Here is a 24,091-nt window from a genome sequence, read left to right on the forward strand (position 1 = left end):
AGCAGCCGGGGGGGGGGGGGGGGGTTCTATTTTATTTGTGTTTGTTTACACTGGGGGATCTGAGGGGGTGTATATGTTTGCTTTATGTTAATTCGGGGTGTTAACTTACTATTTATGTATAGGGGGAAGGGGGGCACGGGGTTGTATTACTTTGTTCTGTATTTAATTCTATTGGGTTCCTTTTTCATTCTATTGTTGATATTTTGTGAAAACCTCAATAAAAATTATTTTTATTAAAAAAAGGAATTGCTGAAGAAACGTAAAAAATTTCAATGGACAGCGGACTTTCAACAGGCATTTGCCTGCCTGAAAGCTGTGATCACCAATGTTCCTGTATTGGAGCATTGCAAAGGTCTCTGTGGTCAGATTGAACTAGAGTATCTGATTCTGAAGAGAATTGCCGAGGCGTGGAGGAATAGCTGGATCGTGCAGAGACTTTGTTCAAAGAGACTGTCATCGAGAAGAATTTTGTTTGGAGGAAGATGAACAAAGAAAAATGGACTATATTATTATACCTGTTTGCATGTGTTGTTTTTTTTTTAAAAAACGAAAAGGTATATTTACTGTGTACATTTCTTAGTGGATGATGCAAAAGTGAAAAATGAAACCATCTTGAAGTTGATGGTTTATTTTTTTTTCTTGGGGGGAGGTGTCATGTGAGAGTACCTTTAAGACATGGATGTTTAAGCAATGTACCTTTAAGAAAACAGTGATGTCACAGAGTGGGTGGAGCTGAGGTCTGGTCAGCCATTTTGCTGTTTAGTTTTGCAGTTTAAAAAGAGCTTGTGTGTGTCTGGGTGTTTCCAGAGAGCTGCAGTTTTAAAAAGCAGCTTGTGTGTGTCTGTTTCCAGAAAGCTGCAGTTTGGAGAAAAAGAGCTTGGGGAGTGTCTGTGTTTGCAGTGAGCTGGATCTCTGCCATGAAAGACTATCTCTGGATCATTTGGGTGATTTAAACTCAGAATTGTAAAGCCTTTAACCTGATGTGAGTCTGTTTAAAGGTGTTAAGTCTCTTGGAAGTTTGAAGGAACATTTTGAGGAATTATTTACTGTTGCAATATTTTCTGAGTTATCTTTGAAGTAAGAGGTGTTAAGAGATCCAATGTTTAAGGTGTTAAGTTAAGTTCATGGAATAAACAGTGTTTTGTGTTTAAAAACCCATGTGTCCATAATTGTAATCCCACACCTAGGGAATAAGCCGTGTGCTAGGAAAAGCAACAAATACATTAAAGGGAGAGGTTGGTTGAACTCCATGATACATTTTGGGGTTCTGAAAACGCCTCGCCCATAACAGGTCCATAAGAATTCCATTGAAGAGCCGGCCAGTAAATTCCAATAGGAGACTATGTGCACATCATCTGTGTGGTACCAGCCTCCTTCAGTAGCCTCCGTCTCATGTGGGGATTTCTGGAGGAGATCCTGGGCTACCTCAGGACATTCTATCAAGTCTGCTTCTTAATAGGCCCAACAGAATAGTGTCTGATGAGAGCAGGTTCCACTTTGACCCTTCAACAGATCCCAGATACCCAAGAAAAATGGGGGATGGTTTCCTTTGTAACTGAAGGTTTATCCAGTACTTTTTCTGATACTGTTGCTGAACCTTCTTTGCAGTGTTGGAACAGCTGGCCAACGGCAACTGTTAATTGTTAATCCACCTATGTAAGGCACAATGTTCCTCCCTCGCTGATGCTGATGACTCCATCACCATTATTTGAGGTGGAATTATTGTTTCAGACAGCCAGGAATCTCACTCCAAATATTTTTAATAGTTGAATCAATTGAATAACACCAATTTTTTAAAAAATTGAATATTCTAATGTAATTAAATGTTTTAACTATTGCCTGATTATTAAGCATCTAGAAGCACTACTTACTGTTCCTTTCATCATCAGGTTTAAATTGTGCAGGGTAAGCTTCCCCATATTAGTGGGAAAGTTGAAAACTATTGATAAAGCTTATCCACGCGCACCACGAGGTTGAAAGCAACAGATAAAATAATTCAATCATATTTTCAATTTGCACAACTTCTGTGTTGAAGAGTTATTACAATTTTTGCTTATTCTGACCCGTTCACAGCCTGGTCCTACATAGCCTTTCTTACCTTGCCTCATTCTGCCATTTACTCTTCCTCACCTATGGCTTCTTACGATAAATGCGTATGATGATGGTCCAATGGCATTCACGTGCTGCTGCCCAGAAGTAAACAGCACCTGGTCTGGGTGCGGACTGCAGCCTACCATTTGAATACCCCTTGCCTCAGCATTCACGCTTCCGAAAGATTCAATGCAGATTAATACCGTAGTAACACAATTCCTTTAGTTAAAACCTAGAACACCATGCAAGCCCCAAAATAATACAACATATGAACTTAACTGATCATAACTAGTTGCTGGTCCTTGGGGAGCTGGTGACAAAGTTCTTGAACAAGAAGATATTTAGAATTTTGATGAAGGGCAGGAAGGAACCAAGCAGCGACCATTTCCTTACAAGTGATTGGGCAAATGAGAGTGCGTCACTACCATGCTACACTTGTGAATCTCCTTGTAGTGGTCTGAATATTACCAGTAGTCTGGGTGCAGACTGCTTGCACTTGGGGACCCTGCCTGATTTTATTTTGCCTGCAACTTTCAGGTGCTACAATCAGTTTTAGCACTAGTCCTTTTATTCCAACTTTGACCTGGGTATTGATTTTTAATTAGTTGGTTTCCACCATCGCACCTGTAAACACCTCTTTGTTCAAGAATGTTATGCCTAATATTAATCCACATTCAACCTTTCTGAAGAGGAAAGCTAAATGGCAGCTTGCAGCATGGTAAGAAAGATAATGCAAGGTGAGGCTGTGAAAGAGTCAGAATAAACAGAACTTTGCATTGAAGATTTCTTACATTTTATGCAAATTGGAATTTTGATTGAATTATTTTATCTATTGCTTTCAGTCTCCTGGTACTTTTAAGCTTTATGTCTATCTTTCTCTAACCTCCTCCAGCCATACCATCCCACTGAGCTCTTCATCCTTCAAGCTCTGACCTACTGCCCCTATCATTGGCAGCCATGCCTTCAGTCGTCTAAGCCCCACATCAAACATCTCTGCCCCCTCAACTTGCCTGGAATTTCTTCTCTTAAACCCGCTCCTTTAAGACTTCCCTAAAATCCAAGTCTTCGGTTACCCTTTTAATATTTTCTCCTTTGGCTTGGCGTTAAAGGTGCTATAAATGCAAAATATTGCATTAGCTGACAAGGTGCACACAATGCAATGTAGAATTTGTAGCCTGTGATGAACCCAATTCAGTGGAGTTTTTTCCTCCAGGGGCGAGATGATCTACGACAGGATGCTGTCATGCAGCAGGTCTTTCAGATGTGTAATGCGCTTTTGCAGAAGAATGCAGATACTAGAAAGAGGAAGCTGACTATCCGCACATACAAGGTAACCTAAAATGAAATGCATTGAAATGGATGTCATTTTGGGTGATAAATTATTTTTTTTGTAAAATATTTTAATAAGGCATTTGTGATTTTATAACCGTAAACCATATACAAACAAGTATAAACATAGTGCGAAGACCATCTACCTCCCTCACAGGTCCCACCTTCCTTGAACAGTAACTAGACTAAACCCCCCCCCCCCCCGCCCTCCTGCTGACAGTTAATTTTCTCTAAAGAAGTCGACAAACGGCTGCCACCTCCGGACGAACCCTAGCATTGACCCTCTTGGGGCGCACTTGATTTTCTCAAGACTGAGGAAACCAGCCATGTCATTGACCCAGGTCTCTGATTTCGGGGGCTTTGAATCCCTCCATGCTAACAGCATCCGTCTCCGGGCTACCAAGGAGGCAAAGGCCACTGGATGATAAATTCTGATTAATGCACCTTCAATCACCTCTCCTTAACCTCTCCCATGATTCAGCATCTATTCTTCTTGTTTATTCTCTGTAAAACTTCAGAACATTTTCCACGTCAAAATCCAAGTTGTTGCCTCTGCTGTTTATCTCCTTCCCAATGCCCACCAGCCCAAACTACTTCCCACTTCCCCATCTAGCCTGCCCCTGATTTTTCACTTCTAGTTTCTCTCCCAGCTTCCACATGTTTCCTCTAAGATTAACTTGCCTGTCTTGTGGAGAAAGGACGATGTTCAGCAAAAATAGAGCTGTTGACAGTGGTAGCAGTGGAGCTACTACCCTATGATATTCACCCCTATAGGAGGAAAATAATTGAAGTTACATAACCCCACAATTATTAACCTATTTTTAAATTCATTTGGACTTCCTGTAATAAGTATTTGAGTACATTTAGGCTTGGGGATTTGAAAATAAAATGCACCATTGAATTTTAAATATTTTTTTAATTTATTCACCAATTGTGCTCCAGCAAGTAAACTTATTGAAATGTGCAGTATGTCCATAAGTTTTATACCTGAATATTTTGACTTCATTCTTGAACAGGTCATTCCTCTTTCTCAGAGAAGTGGCATTCTTGAGTGGTGTACAGGAACTGTGCCCATTGGGGAATATCTAGTTAACCCGAATGAAGGAGCCCATAAAAGGTATCGACCCAATGACTGGAGCAGCCTAGACTGCAGGAAAAGAATGTCGGTGAGTCACAGCACATTGGTGATTCAAAAAAATAAAGTCACCTGGGTAGAATATTGTTTTGCCATTTTATGTAATTGACTGTGTTATATTCAAGTACTAGTCTGTCTTAAACAGGTTTCAGCATTTAATGTAAAATCTAGTCTGGCAAAAGATTCCAGGATCCATTGCCCCTTTTATATATCAACATTACTGGGAGTAATTTTCACCATTTCTTGACTCGTCTACATCCGCAGGATCTTGAGAAAACGGTGAAGATAAGGGGTGGGTTTCTCCGTCCCGCCGCACCATATTTCTGGTTCAGCACGCCGTTGGGATTCTCCGTTTCGCCGACTGGTCAATAGGGTTTCCCATTGTGGGGCAGCCCCACGCCACCGGGAAAACGGCTGCCGGAAAAACTGAGAATCCAGACGGCGGAGAATTCAGCTATCAAGAGCTACTATGAAGTGATTTTTTTTTAAGCCCAGAGTATTATGAGTGCAGGTTGCCAAATTACATCATGTAGCTCATGAAGAGGAAACTGGAATAGGAAGAATTCAAATTCTGTAAGTCAATTAGTATGAAAAACATATGAGACCATTTACCACAGGGGTTAGGAAGAAAAGGGGATGAGTTAAACCACAGTATTTTTGTACATCTCTTAACGGTCAGTTGCAGTCTGGCCAAGGAATGGGAATATTCTCTCTGCGATGGCAGGGAGAATAAAGTTTTGGTATTAGTGTCTGTTAATTCATCACCAAATGTTACACAATGTTTCACTTACCTTTACAGGAAGCGCAGAAACTAAGCTTTGAAGGTAAATATCAAGTCTTCATGGATGTCTGTCAGAATTTCCGGCCTGTTTTCCGATATTTCTGCATGGAAAAATTCTTGGATCCCGCTGTTTGGTTTGAAAAACGGCTTGGATACACTCGAAGTGTAGCTACTTCTTCAATAGGTATGTCACTATTTAATCATTGTAATGTATCAGTGCTTTTCAGGTTACCTAATTGTTATACAAATGAAATTCTATGAACTCTAGACCTCTGTCAATGATTAATGTATTAATGGAAATCTTGAGCCAAACTGACTTTGAATATTACTTCTCTCAGCTGGGCCAGTCAGGGACACTGCAATTGGTCTTGGGTTAAGCAGAAAGAAAAATCAAGTGGGTTGGACCTTGCTTACTCATTGATGGGGATGTGCATGTGGGGACATCAAGTGAAGAGAAGAAGATAAAGACACTCAAGGTTGAAAAGCCTGCAAACACATCTTGTCTGATTTCACACGTGGAGTTATATTTAAATTCCTCCATGGCTGCACTCTATCTGTAAAACCATATCTAGCCCTATACCCCATCCCCCAAACAGCACTCTGTTCCTTTGACTTCACCTACCTCAGCCCTATTTTCTAGAAATCCTCTCCAATCTTCTCTCTCGTCTTAAAAACCTTTGAAATATATCTCATAATAAAAGCAAATTACTGTGGATGCTGCAATCTGAAACGAAAGAGAAAATGCTGGAAAATCTCAGCAGATCTGGCAGCATCTGTAGGGAGAGAAAAGAGCTAACGTTTCGAGTCCGATGACTCTTTGTCAAAGTTTGAAATATATCTCTTTGACCAAACCTTTAGAGGTGCTTTCTACTCTTTTGGCTCGGCTCTGACATGCCCTTTCATTCTTTTATGTTAAAGTCACTGGGCTGGATTCTTCCACCCCGCCTGCCGCAAAATTGCCATGGGTGGGACGCGGACCATGTAAAGGTCCATTGTCCTTGGGTGGGAATTTCCGGTCACCGGGCGGGTGAGGCCGGAGAATCCCGCTCACTATATAAATATCATTTCTTTTATGATTTTTGAATCAGTGACACAAAAAAAGAATTTTTAAATTAGTCATGTTTTGATAAAATGGTCCCAGAGCAATCAACTTTTCATCTAATTGTAGTTAAATTGAAGAAGTAAGTAATTAGTTATAGTCCGCAAAGGAACATGGACATCCCTCTCCATTTGAGAGAGACAATTGGGTATGGATAACTTGAAGGGCACCACTCAAAAAGCGTGCAGCAAGATGAGGAGGCTTGCCTCCATGAACCCCCAGAGCCATTATAGGTTTTGAACCCACACCATTGGCGTCTTTCTGTATCTCACTCTAGCCTGTTATCTTATTGAAACTTGTCCTTTATTTGCAGTTTGTTACATTGTTGGTCTTGGTGACAGACACGTACAAAACATCCTCATTGACGAGGAATCTGCTGAACTTGTGCACATAGACTTGGGTGAGCACCTAGTAACTAATTTTATTGATATGCATACCAATAATAATACAAGTAATGAAACCAAAGTGTTTGAAAAGCTCAGCAGTTCTGGCAGCATTTGTGGAGAGAGAAACAGAGTTAATGTTTTGAGTTTAATGTGACGAATGCAAACTTAATTTGATACTTTACTCTCTTACTGTTGCTATATATATATGTAGCATGACTAAAACTATTCTATAATTCATATTTTTAAAAATAAATTTAGAGTACCCAATTCATTTTTTCCAATTAAGGGGCAATTTAGAGTGGCCAATCCACCCAACCTGCACATCTTTGGGTTGTGGGGAGAAACATGCGCAAACACGGGGCGAATGTGCAAACTCCGCACGAACAGTGACCCAGAGCCGGGATCGAACCTGGGACCTCGGCGCCGTGAGACAGCAGTGCTAACCACTGCGCCACCATGCTGCCCTATTTAAAAATAAATTTAGAGTACCCAATTATTTTTTTTTCCCCAATTACGGGGCAATTTAACCTGACCAATCCACATCTTTGGGTTGTGAGGGTGAAACCCACGCAGACACGGGGGGAATGTGCAAACGCCACATGGACAGTGACCCAGGGCCAGGATTCGAACCCGGGCCCTCATTGCCGTAGGCAGAAATGCTAACCACTGTGCACGTGCCGCCCCGACCCTACCCCCCCCCCCCCCCCCCCCCAAAACCTCTGGAAAGTTGGTGATGCAATATGCTGATGTACCACATTGCCAGGGTGCCACGATTCCCACTGTTGCTAAGGAGCCTGACACTTCTCTCCAGGGAGAATGAGGGGGCAGATTACCCAAAACGCTTGCACACCATTTTGGGAAAGCTTGGAAATAAAATGCAAGAAACTGGAAATGTTGAAACACATAGCTAAGTCAGCAACTGTAGAGAGGGCAGATAAGGTATAGTCTTCCATCAAATCATCAGTTGAAATGTGCTGATGAAAGGCTGTGTGTTTGAAGTGTCCATGCCTGTTCTGGGCATATCCCGGCCACAGAAATGCACCAGAGGGTGAGGAGACAAATATTTTAAATAGGTTAGTTTTTTTTTGAGGTAGTGATAAGGCAAGTTGTCAAATCTAATAATAAAATCTATGAAGGCCCAGAAAGTTTGACATAAAAGCCCAGAGCCAAAGAGAATGGCAACATAAGCATAAAATAGTAGACCTCATAAGGTAAAAGTAAAACATGAAAAGGAATAGGCTCAAAAAGAGAAGGTGGTGGACAATCATCAAGTATGTGATTTGGGGAAAATATAAAAGGTGATGTAACCAAGGATTAGAGCAGGAGTCTTTTCTGTTTCTGAACAATATAAATCTAAATTCAGAAACAAAAGACAAGTTACCAAACTTGGAGATGATACCAACCTGGGATACCAACCTGTTGGCTCAGCCTTATAAATGTACTCCGAATAATGGCATGTAAAATTCAAAATAGATGCGTGGAAAATCGTGCACATTTGGACAGACATCTCAGAATTTACTTACCTAATAAATGGTGCCAAACTAAAAGAGAGGTTGAAATAAATCAAGTACTTAACACTGACCTCATCCAATCATTGTAGGATAGCAGTTGATAAAGCTAATGAAATGCTGTGCAATATTGAAAAGTCAATAACGTATAGGATCAATTTTCAAAGAATATGCTTCCAGCAGAAAGTCTTCACCCTTATTGTTAAATCATGGATAGGGTACCTGCAGTTTCCTGATGCGCACTTAGAAAATAGGCCCTAATACGTCTGGAGTTATCAATCTTTAGTCAATCTGCTTCTTGAATAATATAGTATTTATTCTAATCTATATTGGGAGAATGTAGATTTCTTTGAGAGGATGAGCTCGGTGGGCCAAATTATCTCCTTCTAAGAAAAAAATGGTGTCCTGTAAATGGCATGTTTTTGTTTGGCTGTTTCTCTAACCGACATCCTTTAGATTAGGTGCTGTTGGAATGTATTCCTCCCTATCGGTGCTGATTAGATTGGATATCGTTTAACTTGACAAAGATTGTTACCATTTGCTTAACATCCGTATGTTACCTTTGAAAGTAATGGTAATTTATTTATTTTCAAAGTGACCAATTCTGACCCTATGTACAACTATGTAAGCAGCAACTATGGAAGGTTAAAGGGATGGTCGAGAAATCTGGTTTTATAACTGGTCACAGTTAATGCATACCTCATTCACCTGAACTCCTTGTACATTTCTCTCTTTTAATAGGGGTTGCTTTTGAGCAAGGAAAAATTCTTCCTACTCCAGAGACTGTTCCATTCCGACTAACGAGGGATATAGTAGATGGAATGGGCATCACTGGTGTGGAAGGTGTTTTCAGGAGGTAAGTGCTAGACGCTACTTGTGCCAGTTACAATATTTTCCTCAACCTCAATCAGCAAGTTTTTTTTTTTTACTGATTAACAGTAATTCTCCATACATTAACAGGCTGATGGATTAAAACGAGATTGCATAACCTTTCCTGTTACATGAACCCAAAGGATACATTGTATACCGCTAGACGATGGTCTATCCTCAAAATGATGATGAAGCTTTTAATGTGAATTACTTTAATTATCAACTTCAAGAAAACACTTGTGTCTGCAACTCTAGTTGTGCTCCGTGACTGAATTGCTGCTTTGAATTCACAATCGGAGTTGAGGAACATTGGCCTGAATATTTTAGATTGATGGGTTTTTCTTCCCGCCATCTGAAGACTCAGACTGCCCCGCAGTCACTTCACGCTCCCATGAGTTGGCTGCCGATGGGACTTCTATCCCTCAGTTGGGAGGAAGTCCTGCCATAGAAAGCTGTTAACCAATCTGATTGGCTTGAAGCTCTCCAGTCCCTGAAGCAACAAGAATTGCAGTGGACAGAAGATGAAATTTAGGAAGATGTTGGAGTCTTGCTTCCCGGGACTGGCCATTTGGGGGAGTAGTGGAGTGGGCGATTGAGATGTCGGGGAAAGGCTGGGAGGGGTGTGGGGGAGGGGGAGATCCAGCAGCCACCTGACCTTAAAGGGGGAGTGCGCAGAGCCAAAGGGTGCTTCTGATGGAGATTACACCCATCCAACACCCCCTCCCCTTCCTGCCCAAGGCCTAAGCTTTCCCCACGCCAGGTAAATCCTTCTGCCAGTTTCAAAATTGAGGTTGGGCATGAAGCAGCCTTCAAGTGGCCAATCATTATCTCACTGTCTCTGCCATTTCCTTGATTCCCATTATTATTTTCCCAGCCTCACCCACTAAATGACCAAAGCATACTTTAGCTACTTCCTTCCTTTTTATGCAATTGGAAGCTTTTACTGCCAGTTTGTATATTTCGTTTTCTCTCATGCTCTAATTTCTCCCTTTGTTTTTTAATTATCCTTTTATCGATCCTAAAATTTTCATACTTTCTGGGTTACCTTTTCAGCATTATACATCTTTGCTTTCAATTTACAATCATAGAATCCCTACAGTGCAAACGGGGGCCATTTGGCCCATCAGATCTGCACCGACACGCCAAAAGAGTCCTAAACAGGCCCAGACCCTCACCCTATTCCCATACCAGCCTCCCCGAACAGATGCCGGAATGTGGCGACTAGGGGCTTTTCACAGTAACTTAATTGGCGCCTACTTGTGACAATAAGCGATTATTATTATTTCTGCAACCCTGTAACCCCATCTAACCTTATACACTAAGGGGCAAGATCCTGGCCTTGAGTGACTGTCCGTGAGGAGTTTGCCGTTCTCCCCGTGTCTCTGTGGGTTTCCTCCGTTTTCCTCCCATAGTCCAAAGATCTGCAGGTTAGGTGGATTGGCCAGGCTAAATTGCCTCTTGATGTCCTAAGATGTTGGGTGGATCTATGGGGGATAGGGCAGGGGAGTGGTCCTAGGTAGGATGCTCTTTTAGACTCGATGGGCTGATGACTGCCTTTTGCACTGTAGCGAATCTATGGATTTCATGTCTTGTCTACTCAAATTGATCTACCAGATCATTAATTGTACCAATCTCATCCTTTATTAACAGAGCCATGCCTTCTTTTCCTTTCTTCCTGTCCTTCTGAAATGGCAAATACCTGTGAATATTCAGGTCCCAGCTATGGTGACTTTGCAACCACATCTCTTATGGCCCGCACATCTGTTTATTCTATCAATATGTCTATTATGTTGCAACAGAAAGAGCCTTTAATTCTATTTTCTTTTACCAATTTCCGCCCCTCAATCATAATACAATCCGGCATAGTCAACATGTTTTGTGATATTAAAATTGCGTTTGACAAATTTATTATATTTCTTTGAGGAAGTAACAAGCATAGATTATCATAGAATTTACAGTGCAGAAGGAGGCCATTCGGCCCATCAAGTCTGCACCGGCTCTTGGAAAGAGCACGCTACCCAAGGTCAACACCTCCACCCTAACCCCATAACCCAGTAACCCCACCCAACACTAAGGGCAATTTTGGACACTAAGGGCAATTTATCATGGCCAATCCACCTAACCTGCACATCCTTGGACTGTGGGAGGAAACCGGAGCACCCGGAGGAAACCCACGTACACACGGGGAGGATGTGCAGACTCCGCACAGACAGTGACCCAAGCCAGAATCCAACCTGGGACCCTGGAGCTGAGAAGCAATTGTGCTATACACAATGCTTTTTTAAAAAATATTTTTTATTAAGGTTTTTTAACAACACAATTTTTTCCCCTTACAAACAGTAACCCCGCCCCCCGTTAAAAAAACAAAACGCAAAATCTCCCTGAGCAAGATATATACATGGCAAGATGGTATATTTACATAGCTTTATACACTGGCTCTTGGCCGCCCGAACCGTTTCTCCCCACCCTCCATGCCATCTCCCGCTCGTCCATCCCCTCAAACAATCTCTCGTTCCCCTCTTCCACCCCCCCCCCCCCCCCCCCCCCCGCCCCGCCCAGGGTTGCTGCTGCTGCTGCCACCGCCTGTAAAACCCCTGTGCAGACCCTCTCAAAGCAAACTTAATTCTCTCCAATTTTATGAACCCCGCCATTAATCCAGGCCTCCAGGCTAGGGGGCTTCGCCTCCTTCCACAATAGCAAGACCCTTCGCCGGGCTGCTAGGAACGCAAAGGCCAGAATTCTGGCCTCTTTCGCCTCCTGCACTTCCGGCTCATCCACTACTCCAAATATTGCTAGTCCCCAGCTTGGCTTGACCCGGACTTTCACCACCTGGGATATTACTCCCGCCACACCTCTCCAGAACCCCTCCAGTGCTGGGCATGACCAAAACATATGGACATGGTTCGCTGGGCTACTTAAACATCTTTCACATCTATCCTCTACTCCAAAGAACCTACTCAGCCTCGCCTTCGTCAAATGCGCTCTGTGAACCACCTTAAATTGTATCAGACTGAGCCTGGCACACGAGGAGGAGGTATTAACCCTACCCAGGGCATCAGCCCATAGCCCTTCCTCAATCTCCTCCCCCAGCTCCTCCTCCCCTTTACCTTTCAATTCTTCTACTAGCGCTTCCCCCTCTTTCATCTCTTGATATATTTCCGACACCTTGCCCTCCCTGACCCATCCCCCGAGATCACCCTATCTTGAACTTCTTGTGCCGGGAGCAACGGAAATTCCCTCACCTGTCGCCTCACAAAAGCCCTCACCTGCATATATCTAAATGCATTTCCCGGGGGTAGCTCAAATTTCTCCTCCAGTGCCCCTAGGCTCGCAAATGTCCCATCAATGAACAGGTCCCCCATTCTTCTTATCCCCGCCCGATGCCAGCCTTGGAACCCCCCGTCCATCTTCCCCGGGACAAGCCGGTTGTTACCCCTGATCGGGGACCACACCGATGTTCCCATTGCACCCCTGTGCCTTCTCCACTGGCCCCAGATCCTTAGTGTTGCCGCCACCACCGGGCTTGTGGTGTATTTTGTCGGCGAGAGCGGCAGCGGTGCCGTTACCAATGCCCCCAGGCTCGTTCCTTTACAGGACACCATCTCCATCCTCTTCCATGCCGCCCCCTCTCCCTCCATGACCCACTTGCGGATCATCACCACGTTTGCTGCCCAGTAGTAACTCCCTAGGTTCGGCAAAGCCAACCCTCCTCTGTCCCTGTTGCGTTCCAAGAACCCTCTCCTAACCCTCGGGGTCTTATTTGCCCACACATACCCCATAATACTTCTACTTACTCTCTTGAAAAAGCCCTTGGTGATCACGATGGGGAGGCACTGAAACGCAAACAAAAACCTCGGAAGGACCACCATTTTGACCGACTGCACCCTACCCGCCAACGAGAGCGGGAGCATGTCCCATCTTTTAAAATCCTCCTCCATTTGCTCCACCACCCTCGTCAAATTCAGTTTATGTAGGGCCCCCCAACTCCTGGCTATCTGGATCCCCAGATACCGAAAACTCCTCTCCGCCCTCCTCAGCGGTAGGTCCCCTATCCCTCTTTCTGGGTCCCCTGCCTGTAATACAAAAAGCTCACTCTTCTCTACATTAAGCTTGTAGCCCGAGAACTCTCCAAACTCCTTCAGAGTCTGCATGACCTCCACCATCCCCTCCATTGGGTCCGCCACGTATAGCAGCAGGTCATCCGCATATAGCGATACCCGATGCTCCTCTCCCCCGCGGACTATCCCCCTCCATTTCTTAGACTCCCCAAGTGATATGGCCAAGGGTTCGATCGCCAATGCAAACAACAGGGGGGACAGGGGGCACCCCTGCCTCGTCCCTCGATACAGCCGAAAGTACTCCGACCTCCGCCGGTTCGTCACTACACTCGCCACCGGGGCGCTGTAAAGGAGCTTAACCCATCTAATAAACCCTCCCCCGAACCCAAACCTGCGCAATACCTCCCAGAGGTACTCCCACTCTACTCGGTCAAAGGCTTTTTCCGTGTCCATAGCTGCCACTATCTCCACCTCTCCCTCCTCCGATCTCATCATTATCACGTTTAAGAGCCGCCGCACATTGGTATTTAACTGCCTGCCCTTTACGAATCCCGTTTGGTCCTCGTGAATCACCCCCGGGACACAGTCCTCAATCCTAGTGGCCAGTACCTTCGCCAATAGCTTAGCATCCACATTGAGGAGCAAAATCGGCCTGTACGATCCACATTGCAGTGGATCCTTGTCTCGCTTTAGAATCAAGGAGATTGTCGCCTCCGACATTGTCTGGGGCAGGGTTCCCTCCTCTCTTGCCTCGTTGAAGGTCCTCACTAGTAGCGGGGCCAGCAGGTCCACATATATTCTATAGAACTCCACCGGGAACCCGTCCGGCCCCGGGGCCTTCCCCGCCTGCATGCTCCCCAAACCCTTACTCAACTCCTCCAACCCAATTGGTGCCCCCAAACCAACCGCCTCCTGCTCCTCCACCCTCGGGAACCCCAGCTGGTCCAGGAATCGGCTCTTCCCCCCCTGGGGGCTGGGATCTGTACAGCTCTAAATAGAAGTCCTTGAATACCTTATTTATTTTCGTTGCACTTCGAACCGTGGCTCCCCTTCCATCTTTGATTCCCCCTATTTCCCTCGCTGCCGCCCTCTTACGGAGCTGGTGCGCCAGCATCCGACTAGCCTTTTCCTCGTACTCGTAAGTCGCCGCTTGCGTCTTCCTCCGCCTTGCCCGTGGTCAGCAGATCAAACTCCGTCTGGAGCCGTCGCCTTTCCCCAAGTAATCTTTCCTCCGGGGCTTCTGCGTATCTCCTGTCCACTCGCAAGATCTCCCCCACTAACCTCTCCCTTTCCATGCCCTCTGTCTTCTCCCTATGAGCCCTGATGGAGATCAGCTCTCCCCTGATCACCGCCTTCAACGCCTCCCATACCACCCCCACTCGCACCTCCCCGTTGTCGTTGGCCTCCAAGTACCTTTCAATGCACCCCCTCACCTTCCCACACACCACCTCGTCCGCCAACAGTCCCACATCCAGCCGCCACAGCGGGCGTTAGTCCCTCTCCTCTCCCAGCTGCAGTTCCACCCAGTGCGGGGCATGGTCCGAAACGGCTATGGCCGAATACTCCGTCCCCTCCACTCTCGGGATGAGCGCCCTGCCCAGAACAAAGAAATCTATCCGGGAGTAAGCCTTATGCACGTGGGAGAAAAAAGAAAATTCCCTGGCCTGCGGTCTTGCAAACCTCCATGGGTCCACTCCCCCCATCTGATCCATAAAACCCCTGAGCACCTTGGCTGCCGCCGGCCTCCTTCCCGTCCTTGATCTGGAGCGGTCCAATGCTGGGTCCAGCACCGTATTGAAGTCCCCTCCCATTATCAGTCCTCCTACCTCCAGGTCCGGAATGCGCCCCAACATGCGCTTCATAAATCCAGCATCATCCCAGTTCGGGGCGTATACATTTACCAACACCGCCCACGTCCCTTGCAACCTACCACTCACCATCACATATCTCCCTCCATTTTCCGCTACGATAGTCTTGGCCTCAAATGACACATGCTTTCCCACCAGAATTGCCACCCCTCTATTTTTCATGTCCAATCCCGAGTGAAATACCTGTCCTACCCATCCCTTTCTTAACCTGACCTGGTCCACCACCTTCAGGTGTGTCTCTTGGAGTATTGCCACGTCTGCCTTCAGTCCCTTCAAGTGCGCGAACACCCGAGCCCGCTTCACCGGCCCATTCAGGCCCCTCATGTTCCACGTTATCAGCCGGATGGGAGGGACTCTCACCCCCCCCCCCCCCCCCCACCCCCCCCCCCCCCCCCCCCCCCTTCCCCCCGCCGCCGCCGACTAGCCATCTCCTTTTCTGGGCCAGTCCCTTGTCCGCGTCTCCCTCACTCTCCAGTCCTCAGCCGGGGGACCCCCCTCCCAGCCACCTCTTCTGTGTCCCGTTCTCTTTCGGCCAGTGCAGCAGCAACCCTTCCCCCCCCCCCCTTCACGCCCTCCCTCCCTCCCCGGCTAGGTCTAGCTTTTTTTTTTTTTTGCTCCCCCCATAGCCCTCCCGTAAGTCAGCTGACACCTGCTGACCCCAGCTTCCCCCGCCATCCCATTGACCCCCCCCCCCCCCAGTGTGGGAATCTCCCAATCAATGTACATCCCTTTGTTCCCCTTCCCGCCTTTCTTGCCGCGCGCGGGAAAGACAACCCCGCACTTTCCAAAGCCTGCCCCGCCCCCCATGGCACAGCTCCTGTCCTGGCTTTGTCCCTCTCCCCCAGCCCATATAGCATTTCCTGCGCGTGGTTGACCCCCTATGTACAACAACCATCATACTTAAACCCTCAAACACCCCCCTCCCACACAAACCCTCAATTAGAGTCCAATTTTTCAGCTAGTATAAAGGTCCACGCCTCTTCGGGCGTTTCGAAGTAGTGGTGTTGGCCATTATGTGTAACCCACAGTCGTGCTGGCTGCAACATTCCAAATTTCACTCCTTTCCGATGCAGCACCGCTTTGGCCCGGTTGAAACACGCTCTCCGCTTAGCGACCTCCGCGCTCCAGTCCGGGTATATTCTGATCTCCGCATTTTCCCACTTGCTGCTCCGTTCCTTCTTGGCCCATTTCAGGACCCTCTCTCTGTCCATAAACCGGTGAAATCTCACCACCATCGCCCTTGGCGGCTCTTTTGCCTTGGGCTTCCTCGCTAGCACTCGGTGCGCCCCATCCAGCTCCAGCAATCCCGGAGAGGCCTCCGCACCCATCAGCGTCCCGATCATTGTGCCCGCATATGCCGCGGCATCGGCCCCCTCCACTCCTTCTGGGAGACCCAGGATCCTCAAGTTGTTTCTCCTTGACCTGTTCTCCAGGTCTTCGAGTCTTCCCGCCCACGTCTTGTGCAGCGCCTCGTGCTGCTCCACTCTCTCCGCCAGGCCCACGAGCTTGTCATCGTTCTCACTCACTTTTTCCTGGATCTTCACCTCTTGGGCTTTCTGGGTTGCTCCAAATCTTTCAATCATTGCCAGTATAGGCACCACCATCGCCTTACGCAGCTCCTCGAAGCAGCACTTGATGAACTCTTTCATCTCCTCTTTGTCCGTGGGCGCCGCCATTTTGCTTTTTTCTTCTTTCTTCTCCCGCTGCTCCAGGGCCGCTTTTTTCGCCGTTTCGCTGCGGGTCCGATCCATGCAGGTTAGTAGGGGACCTTTCTCCTTCCTTCCCCACGGGTTGGTTTTTTAAAAAGTGCCGTTGGGGCTCCGTTAGCGGGCCCAAAAGTCCGTCTTCGCGGGAGCTGCCGAATCGCGCGGCTTAGCTCCGCATCGCTGCAACCCGGAAGTCGCTATACACGATGCGGCCGTGCTGCCCTGCAGGGTGGATAATGTGATGTATTTGGATTTCCAATCGGCATTCAATAAGTTTAAAATCTCAGGATGTTGGTGCTAATATATTAGCATGGATAGAGGATTGCTCGCATTTGGATCTTTTTCATAGAATCCCTACAGTGTAGAAGAAGGCCATTTGGTCCATCGAGTCTGCACTTACCCTCCGAAAGAGCACCCTACCTAGGCCCACTCCCCCCTATCCGCGTAACCCTGTGAATTGACCATGATCAGTCCACTTAACCTGCACTTCTTTGGACTGTGGGAGGAGACTGGAGCACCCGGTGGAAACCCTCGCAGACACTGGGAGAACGCACAAACATCTCACGACAGTCACCCAAGGCTGGAATCAAACCCAGGTTCCTGGCACTGTGAAGCAGTCGCGCTAACCACTGTGCCACCGTGATTAGCTAACAGAAAGCAGGGAGTCGGGATAAATGGGTCCTTTTTTGGTTGACAAACTCAGAAGTGCCAAAGTATCAGTTCTCTGGTTTCAACTGTTAATAATCGATATTACTGACGCTTGCATCTATCTGGCAATGTGGAAGATTGCCCAGGTATGTCCTGTGCATAAATAGCAGGACAAATCCTACCTACCGATTATTGCCCTATTGATCTACTCTCAAGCATCAGAAATGTGATGGGAGGTGTTTCTGACAGTACTATCGAGCGGCATTTTCTCAGCAATAAATACTGTGACTACAGAAGCAGGTCAGCGGCTGGAAAGTAACTCTCCTCCTGATCCCGCAAAGTCTGCCCACCATTTACAAGGCACATGTCAGGAGTGTGATGGAATACTTTCCACTTACCTGGATAAGTGCAGCCCCAACAACATGCAAGAAGCTCAGTATCATCCAGGACAAAGTAGCACTTCCAATGGATGGTACAGTGGCAGTTTCCTCCGGGTGCTCCAGTTTACTCCCACAGTCCAAAGATGTGCAAGTTAAGTGGATTGGCCATGCTAAATTGCCTGTGTCCAACGGTTGGGCAGAGTTATGGGTCGGGGGAGGAGGCTGAGGTAGGCTACTCTTTCAGAGGATCGGTGCAGACTCGATGGGCCAAATGGCCTCCTCCTGCATTGTAGGGTTTCTGTGATTCTATGACAACCTTATCACTGCCTTAAACATTCACTTCCTCAACCACCAGGGCACATGGCAGCAGTGCCATCTAAGGATGCACTGCAGTAAAATCACCAAGGCTCCTTTGACAGCATTTCCCAAATTTGCGACCTTTACCACCTCTAAAGACAAGGGCAGCAGATGCATGGAAACACCAGCACCTGCAGACTCCTCTCTAAGTCGCACACTATCTGACTTGGAATTGGATTGCCATTCCTTCACTGTCACTGGGTCAAAATCCTGGAACTCCTCCCTCACAGCACTGTGGGTATACCTACAGCATATAGACTGCAGTGGTTCAAGATGGCGGCTCCCCACTGCCTTCTCAAGGGTAATTAGGCTTGGGCAGTAAATGCTGACCTAGCCAACAATACCAACATCCTGTGAAAAAATATTAAAGAAGTGACCGAATGTATGGTACAGAAATTTGCTGGCGACAAAAAGATAGGTCAAGTAAGCAAGTTGTAAGGAGGACACAGAATCTGAAAAGAGATATAGTTGGGTAAGTGAGTGGGCAAAATTTGGTAGATGGAGTATAATATGGGAAATTAAGAACAAGTCCACTTTGGCACAGTAAGGATAGAAAAGCAGAATATTATGGAGAGAAACAACAGAGAACCGGTACAACTATGGATAGTAATAGTATGAGAACCACAGAAATTAATATTAATTCACGTGGTTTCCAGAGTCCAAGAAGTCAAGGTCCAGAGGGTGTATCCTTCATGACGGAGTTCATTCCAGATGAATTTCGGGTTGGTGATAATAACATGAGAATCCTTGCAGCAGCATGATGGGCTTTGTGTGCTTAGACTGCTTGACAGAAGGAGGCTACACGGCCATCGAGTCTGCACCAGCCCTTGGAAAGAGCACCCTACATAGGCCCACACCTCCACCCTATCCCAGTAACCCCACCTAACCTTTTGGACACTAAGGGGCAATTTAACATGGTCAATCCACCTAAGCTGCACATCTTTGGACTGTGGGAGGAAATCGGAGCACCCGAAGGAAACCCACGCAGACACGGGAAAGTGCAAACCCCACTCAGACAGTCACTCGAGGCCGGAATTGAACCTGGGTCCCTGGAGCTGTGGGGCAGCAGTGCCACCATGTCGCGTGATCAGAGACTTTTAAAATCAAACCGGCTTTGAGGAGTTGCGAGAAGATACCAAACAGTTGCTTGCTCAGCCAGGCTGCTGGATGTCTTTCCAGTTGGTGTTAAAACAGCATGCAGAGGATTTCTCAGTTCTCAGAGGAATATAGAGATTTCAAAATGGTCACGCCAGTCATGTGACCTTTCTTCACAATGATTTCAAAAGGGATGTTTATTCAGTGTCTGGAACGGGTTAACATCCCCAGTCATTAGCTTTTGAATGTGTTATCATCCATATTGAGGGTCTTGTGTCGGGATGTTATTGTCAAGGCAAACCTTCTGACTCCGCTAGATGGGCAAGCTTATCAAGGTACACATGATGTCCGTTATCCCCTTTTGAAATGGACCTGGTGGGTCCCAAGTGTGAGATTAGTCTTTTAGTAACAGCTCTGCAATAATAATGAACTCCAATCTGCAAGTCCCTGGTGTCAGGATTGCAAGGGTCTATACATTGAGGACTGAAGTTCCACAGACTGAGGGTCAGTCCTGTGGTCATGTGACTTGTTTTTTGGTTAATCAGAACGTCTATCTTAAAAATAGAAAAATCAACACAGTTTTGATATATGTATGGTTCTTGGTATTTCTTTAAATGTCTTATTGACCTTCATGGTCTACATGGGATTGTTGGGCATAAAAGGTTAGGTTTGAGGGATGGAATATTTTTTCACTTAAAAAAAAAAAATTCATTCATAGGATGTGGGTGTTGCTGGCTAGGCCAGCATGTGTTGTCCTTGAGAAGGTAGTGGTGAGCTACCTTGAACCACTGCAGTCCATGGAGTGTAGGTACATCCAGAGTACTGTTAGGGAGGAAGTTCCAGGCTTTTGACCCAGCGATAGTGAAGGAAAGGCGACAGAACCATAGAAAGATTATATATTTTTTCATAATATATTCCCAAGTAGGATGGTGAGTGGCTTGGAGGGGATCTTTCAGATGGTGGTATTCCCATGTACCTGCTGACCTTGTCCTTCTCAGTGGTAGCAATCATGGGCGTCATTCTCCGACCCCCCCCCCCCAGCCGGGTCGGAGAATGGCCGTAGGCCGCCGTGAATCCCGCCCCCGCCCAAGTCTCCGGTACCGGAGATTGGGCAGGGGCGGGAATCGGGCTGCGCCGGTTGGCGGGACCCCCCGCTGGATTCTCCGGCCCGGATGGGCCGAAGTCCCGCCCAGAAATTGCCTGTCCCGCCGGCGTAAATCAGACCTGGTATTTACCGGCGGGACCAGGCGGCGTGGACGGGCTCCGGGGTCCTGGGGGGGGCGCGGGGCGATCTGACCCCGGGGGGTGCCCCCACGGTGGCCTGGCCCGCGATCGGGGCCCACCGATCCGCGGGCAGGCCTGTGCCGTGGGGGCACTCTTTCCCTTCCGCCTCCGCTACGGCCTCCACCATGGCGGAGGCGGAAGAGACTCTCCCCACTGCGCATGCGCGGGAAACTGACAGCGGCCGCTGATGCTCCCGCGCATGCGCCGCATTTCCGCGCCGGCTGGCGGGGCAACAAACGCCATTTCCGCCAGCTGGCGGGGCGGAAATCCCTCCGGCGTCAGCCTAGCCCCTCAATGTTGGGGCTAGGCCGCCAAAGATGCGGAGCATTCCGCACCTTTGGGCCGGCGCGATGCCCGTCTGATTGGCGCCGTGTTTGGCGCCAGTCGGCGGACATCGCGCCGTTGGGGGAGAATTTTGCCCCATGTGTTTGGAACCTAATATCTGAGGAGCGTTGGTGAGTTCCTGCAGTGTATCTTGTAGATGGTACACATGGCTGTTCCTGTTCATCGGTTGTGGAGGGATTGAATGTTTGTGGATAGGATGCCAATCAAAAAGGCTGCTTTGTCCTGCATGGTTGTAGTTGGAGCTGCACTCATCCAGGCAAGTGGAGAATATTCCATCACACTCCTGACTTGTGCCTTGTAGATGGTGGACAGGCTTAGGGGAGTCAGGAGGTGAGTTACTCATTGCAGGATTCCTAACCTCTGTCCTGCTCTTGTAGCCACTGTATTTATATGATTAGTCCAGTTCAGTTCCTGGTGAATGGTAACTCTCAGGATGTTGATGCTGGAGGATTCAGTGATGGAATGTCATTGAATGTCAAGGAGCGATGGTTATATTCTCTCTTGTTGGAGATGGTCATTGTCTGGCACTTGTGAGGTGTGAATGTTACTCATCACTTGTCAGTCCAAACCTGGATATTGTCTCGGTCTTGCTGCATTTGGACATTGTATCTGAGGAGTCGCAAATAGCGCTGAACATTGTAAAATCATCAACGAATATCCTCACTTTTGATCTTCTGATGGAAGGAAGGAAGCAGCTGGAGATGGTTTGGACTAGGACACTACCCTGAGGAACTCCTGCAGTGATGTCCTCGAACTGAGATGATTGAACTCCAACAACCATATCCATCTTCTTTTGTGTTTGATATGACTCCAACCAATGGACTGTTTTCTCCCTAATTCCCATTAACTCCAGTTTTGCTAGGACTCCTTGATGGCATACTCGGTCAAATTCTGCCTTGATGTCAAGGGCAGTCACTCTTGCCTCACATCTGGAGTTCAGTTCTTATGTCCATGTTTGAACAAAGGCTGTAATTATGCCAGGAGCTGGGTGGTCCTAGGGGAACCCAAACTGAGTGTCAGTGAGCAGGATCTTGCTACTTCCATCACTTCACTGATGATCGAGAGTAGACTGATTAGGTGGTAATTGGCTGGTTTGGATTTGTCCTATTTGTGTACAGGACATACCTGGGCAATTTTCTACATTGCTGGGTAGATGCCAGTGTTGTTCCTGTACTGGAACAGCTTGACTAGGGGCACAGCAAGCTAGGATGTTGTCAGGGCCCATAGCTTTTCAGTAACCAGCGTCTTCAGCCATTTTTTAATATTACATGGAATGAATCGAATTGGCTGAAGACTGGCATCTGTGATGTTGGGGACCTCTGGAGAGGCCGAGATGGATCGTCACTTCTGGCTGAAGACTGCACCACTTTATGTTAACGGTTAAGCATTTTCAAGATTGTCGCAGTAAATCCTGGATCTGAACAATGTACAATACCCCCTTTTCTGTCCAGCATTTGATATGGTGTCTCTAAAACGTATCTTCCACTGCACACCTGTAAATTTCCAATTTTGTATATTGTTGTATCTGCCGAATTCTCAGATACTTTGACCAGTATTTTAATCAAAGTTTTACTCCGAGGTCTTCAATAGCGAGGAGAACAAAGGACCAACAAAAGTATAATTGTGCAGCATGGTAACACAGTGGGTAGCACTGTTGCTTCATAGCGCCAGGGACCCGGGTTCGATTTTCGGCTTGGGTCACTGTCTGTGCAGAGTCTGCATGGGTTTCCTCCAGGTGCTCCGATTTCATCCCACAAGTCCCGAAAGATGTGCCTATTAGGTGAATTGGACATTCTGAATTCTCCCTCAGTGTACCCGAATAGGCGCCATAGTGTGGTGACTAGGGGCTGTTTAGCACAGGGCTAAATTGCTGGCTTTGAAAGCAGACCAAGGCAGGCCAGCAGCACGGTTCGATTCCCGTAACAGCCTCCCCGAACAGGCGCCGGAATGTGGCGACTAGGGGCTTTTCACAGTAACTTCATTTGAAGCCTACTTGTGACAATAAGCGATTTTCATTTCATTTCATTCATTTCACTAGGGGGTTTTCACAGTAACTTCATTGTAGTGTTAATGTAAGCCTACTTGTGACACTAATAAAGATTATTATTAATTCAACGATCTTTAATAAAGACAATTAACCCATAAATTAACCCCAAATATATAATATAAGAAACACCCAAGTTTTGATTATACTACCTGCAAAGATGGCTTGATTGAATGGTGGTTCTGATTCTTGAGCCCCTCTGGTCTGTCGCCACAAAAGTGAGTCTCGCTGGCAGCTTCTTGCTTCCTTCCTTCCTCAGATGTCTCGATTGCCTCTGCCTGGAGTCTTCGCTGCTGATGTGCCTTGGGTGTCTTTTTATCCCCTCCCTCTCCCTTTTGCCATTTCCTCTGGCTTTGTTCCAATGAAGCCTCGGGACGGGATCTCAGCACCCAGTGGCCCGGTTGATGACTAACAGGACATCTGAGCCCGCCTCACATGTCCATGTCTGGTGGTGTGGCCTGCACGTAACCTGTTCCCATAGAAGGTAACAGCAGAAACTCTGGGTGCCCAAGAGTCTGGCTCGATCTGGGCTACTGTCAATGAACTGGTGCACAACAATAGGGTGCGATGATCTCCTGATGGGTGATTGACAGATGTGTTCCAGCCATGTTTCTGGCAGTTGGTCTGTGGGTTGTGTTTTTGACCTTGGTCATGTCTGAATTCCCAACAGCCTGCCTGAGGTTTGACTGCAGTACGATTTAAAGTGACCAATCCTTTAATTTAAAATATCTCATTTAATTGGGCTCGAAACTAAATCATGTCAGGTTACCACAATATTAACAATTATAGAAGCACTTAAGATTGCAAATTGATGGTAAGTTAGAGTGTATTTTGTTGTCAATTATTTTTGTGTATGAAAACTGCAAGCAGCAAGTAATAATTCATTGCACTCTGGATTAAACTTAAATTCCAGAGGTGACAGGAAATTGTGCTGTGTCCCCATTAACATTTTCTGTTCTCTTACCCTTCAGATGTTGTGAAAAGACAATGGAGGTTATGCGAAGTTCCCAAGAAGCCTTACTAACTATTGTTGAGGTAACTTGTCTTTATCAAGCTTATGTCCATCTCCCCATTGAACAGATGCTAAATGAATGTGCAAGTAATTGG

At 46.8% G+C, this 24,091-nt stretch overlaps 1 protein-coding gene across 3 annotated transcripts in view; it reads left to right on the top strand.

Moving 5' to 3' along the window:
* The window catches only part of atm (ATM serine/threonine kinase), a 244,812-nt gene that overhangs the window by 206,999 nt on the left and 13,722 nt on the right, over nt 1-24,091 (top strand). For 2 of the 3 annotated variants that reach the window (XM_072476780.1, XM_072476781.1), the window contains exons 56-61: nt 3,305-3,421; nt 4,437-4,586; nt 5,355-5,520; nt 6,749-6,835; nt 9,071-9,185; nt 23,956-24,019. In XM_072476780.1, coding sequence (XP_072332881.1) covers nt 3,305-3,421; nt 4,437-4,586; nt 5,355-5,520; nt 6,749-6,835; nt 9,071-9,185; nt 23,956-24,019 — 699 coding nt within the window. Of the gene's footprint in view, nt 1-3,304; nt 3,422-4,436; nt 4,587-5,354; nt 5,521-6,748; nt 6,836-9,070; nt 9,190-23,955; nt 24,020-24,091 lie in introns of those variants that run through there. The other variant, XM_072476782.1, reaches the window with a different exon arrangement.

The sequence above is a fragment of the Scyliorhinus torazame genome, chromosome 15 (genome assembly GCF_047496885.1).
Source record: "Scyliorhinus torazame isolate Kashiwa2021f chromosome 15, sScyTor2.1, whole genome shotgun sequence".
In the NCBI taxonomy this organism is placed as follows: domain Eukaryota; kingdom Metazoa; phylum Chordata; class Chondrichthyes; order Carcharhiniformes; family Scyliorhinidae; genus Scyliorhinus; species Scyliorhinus torazame.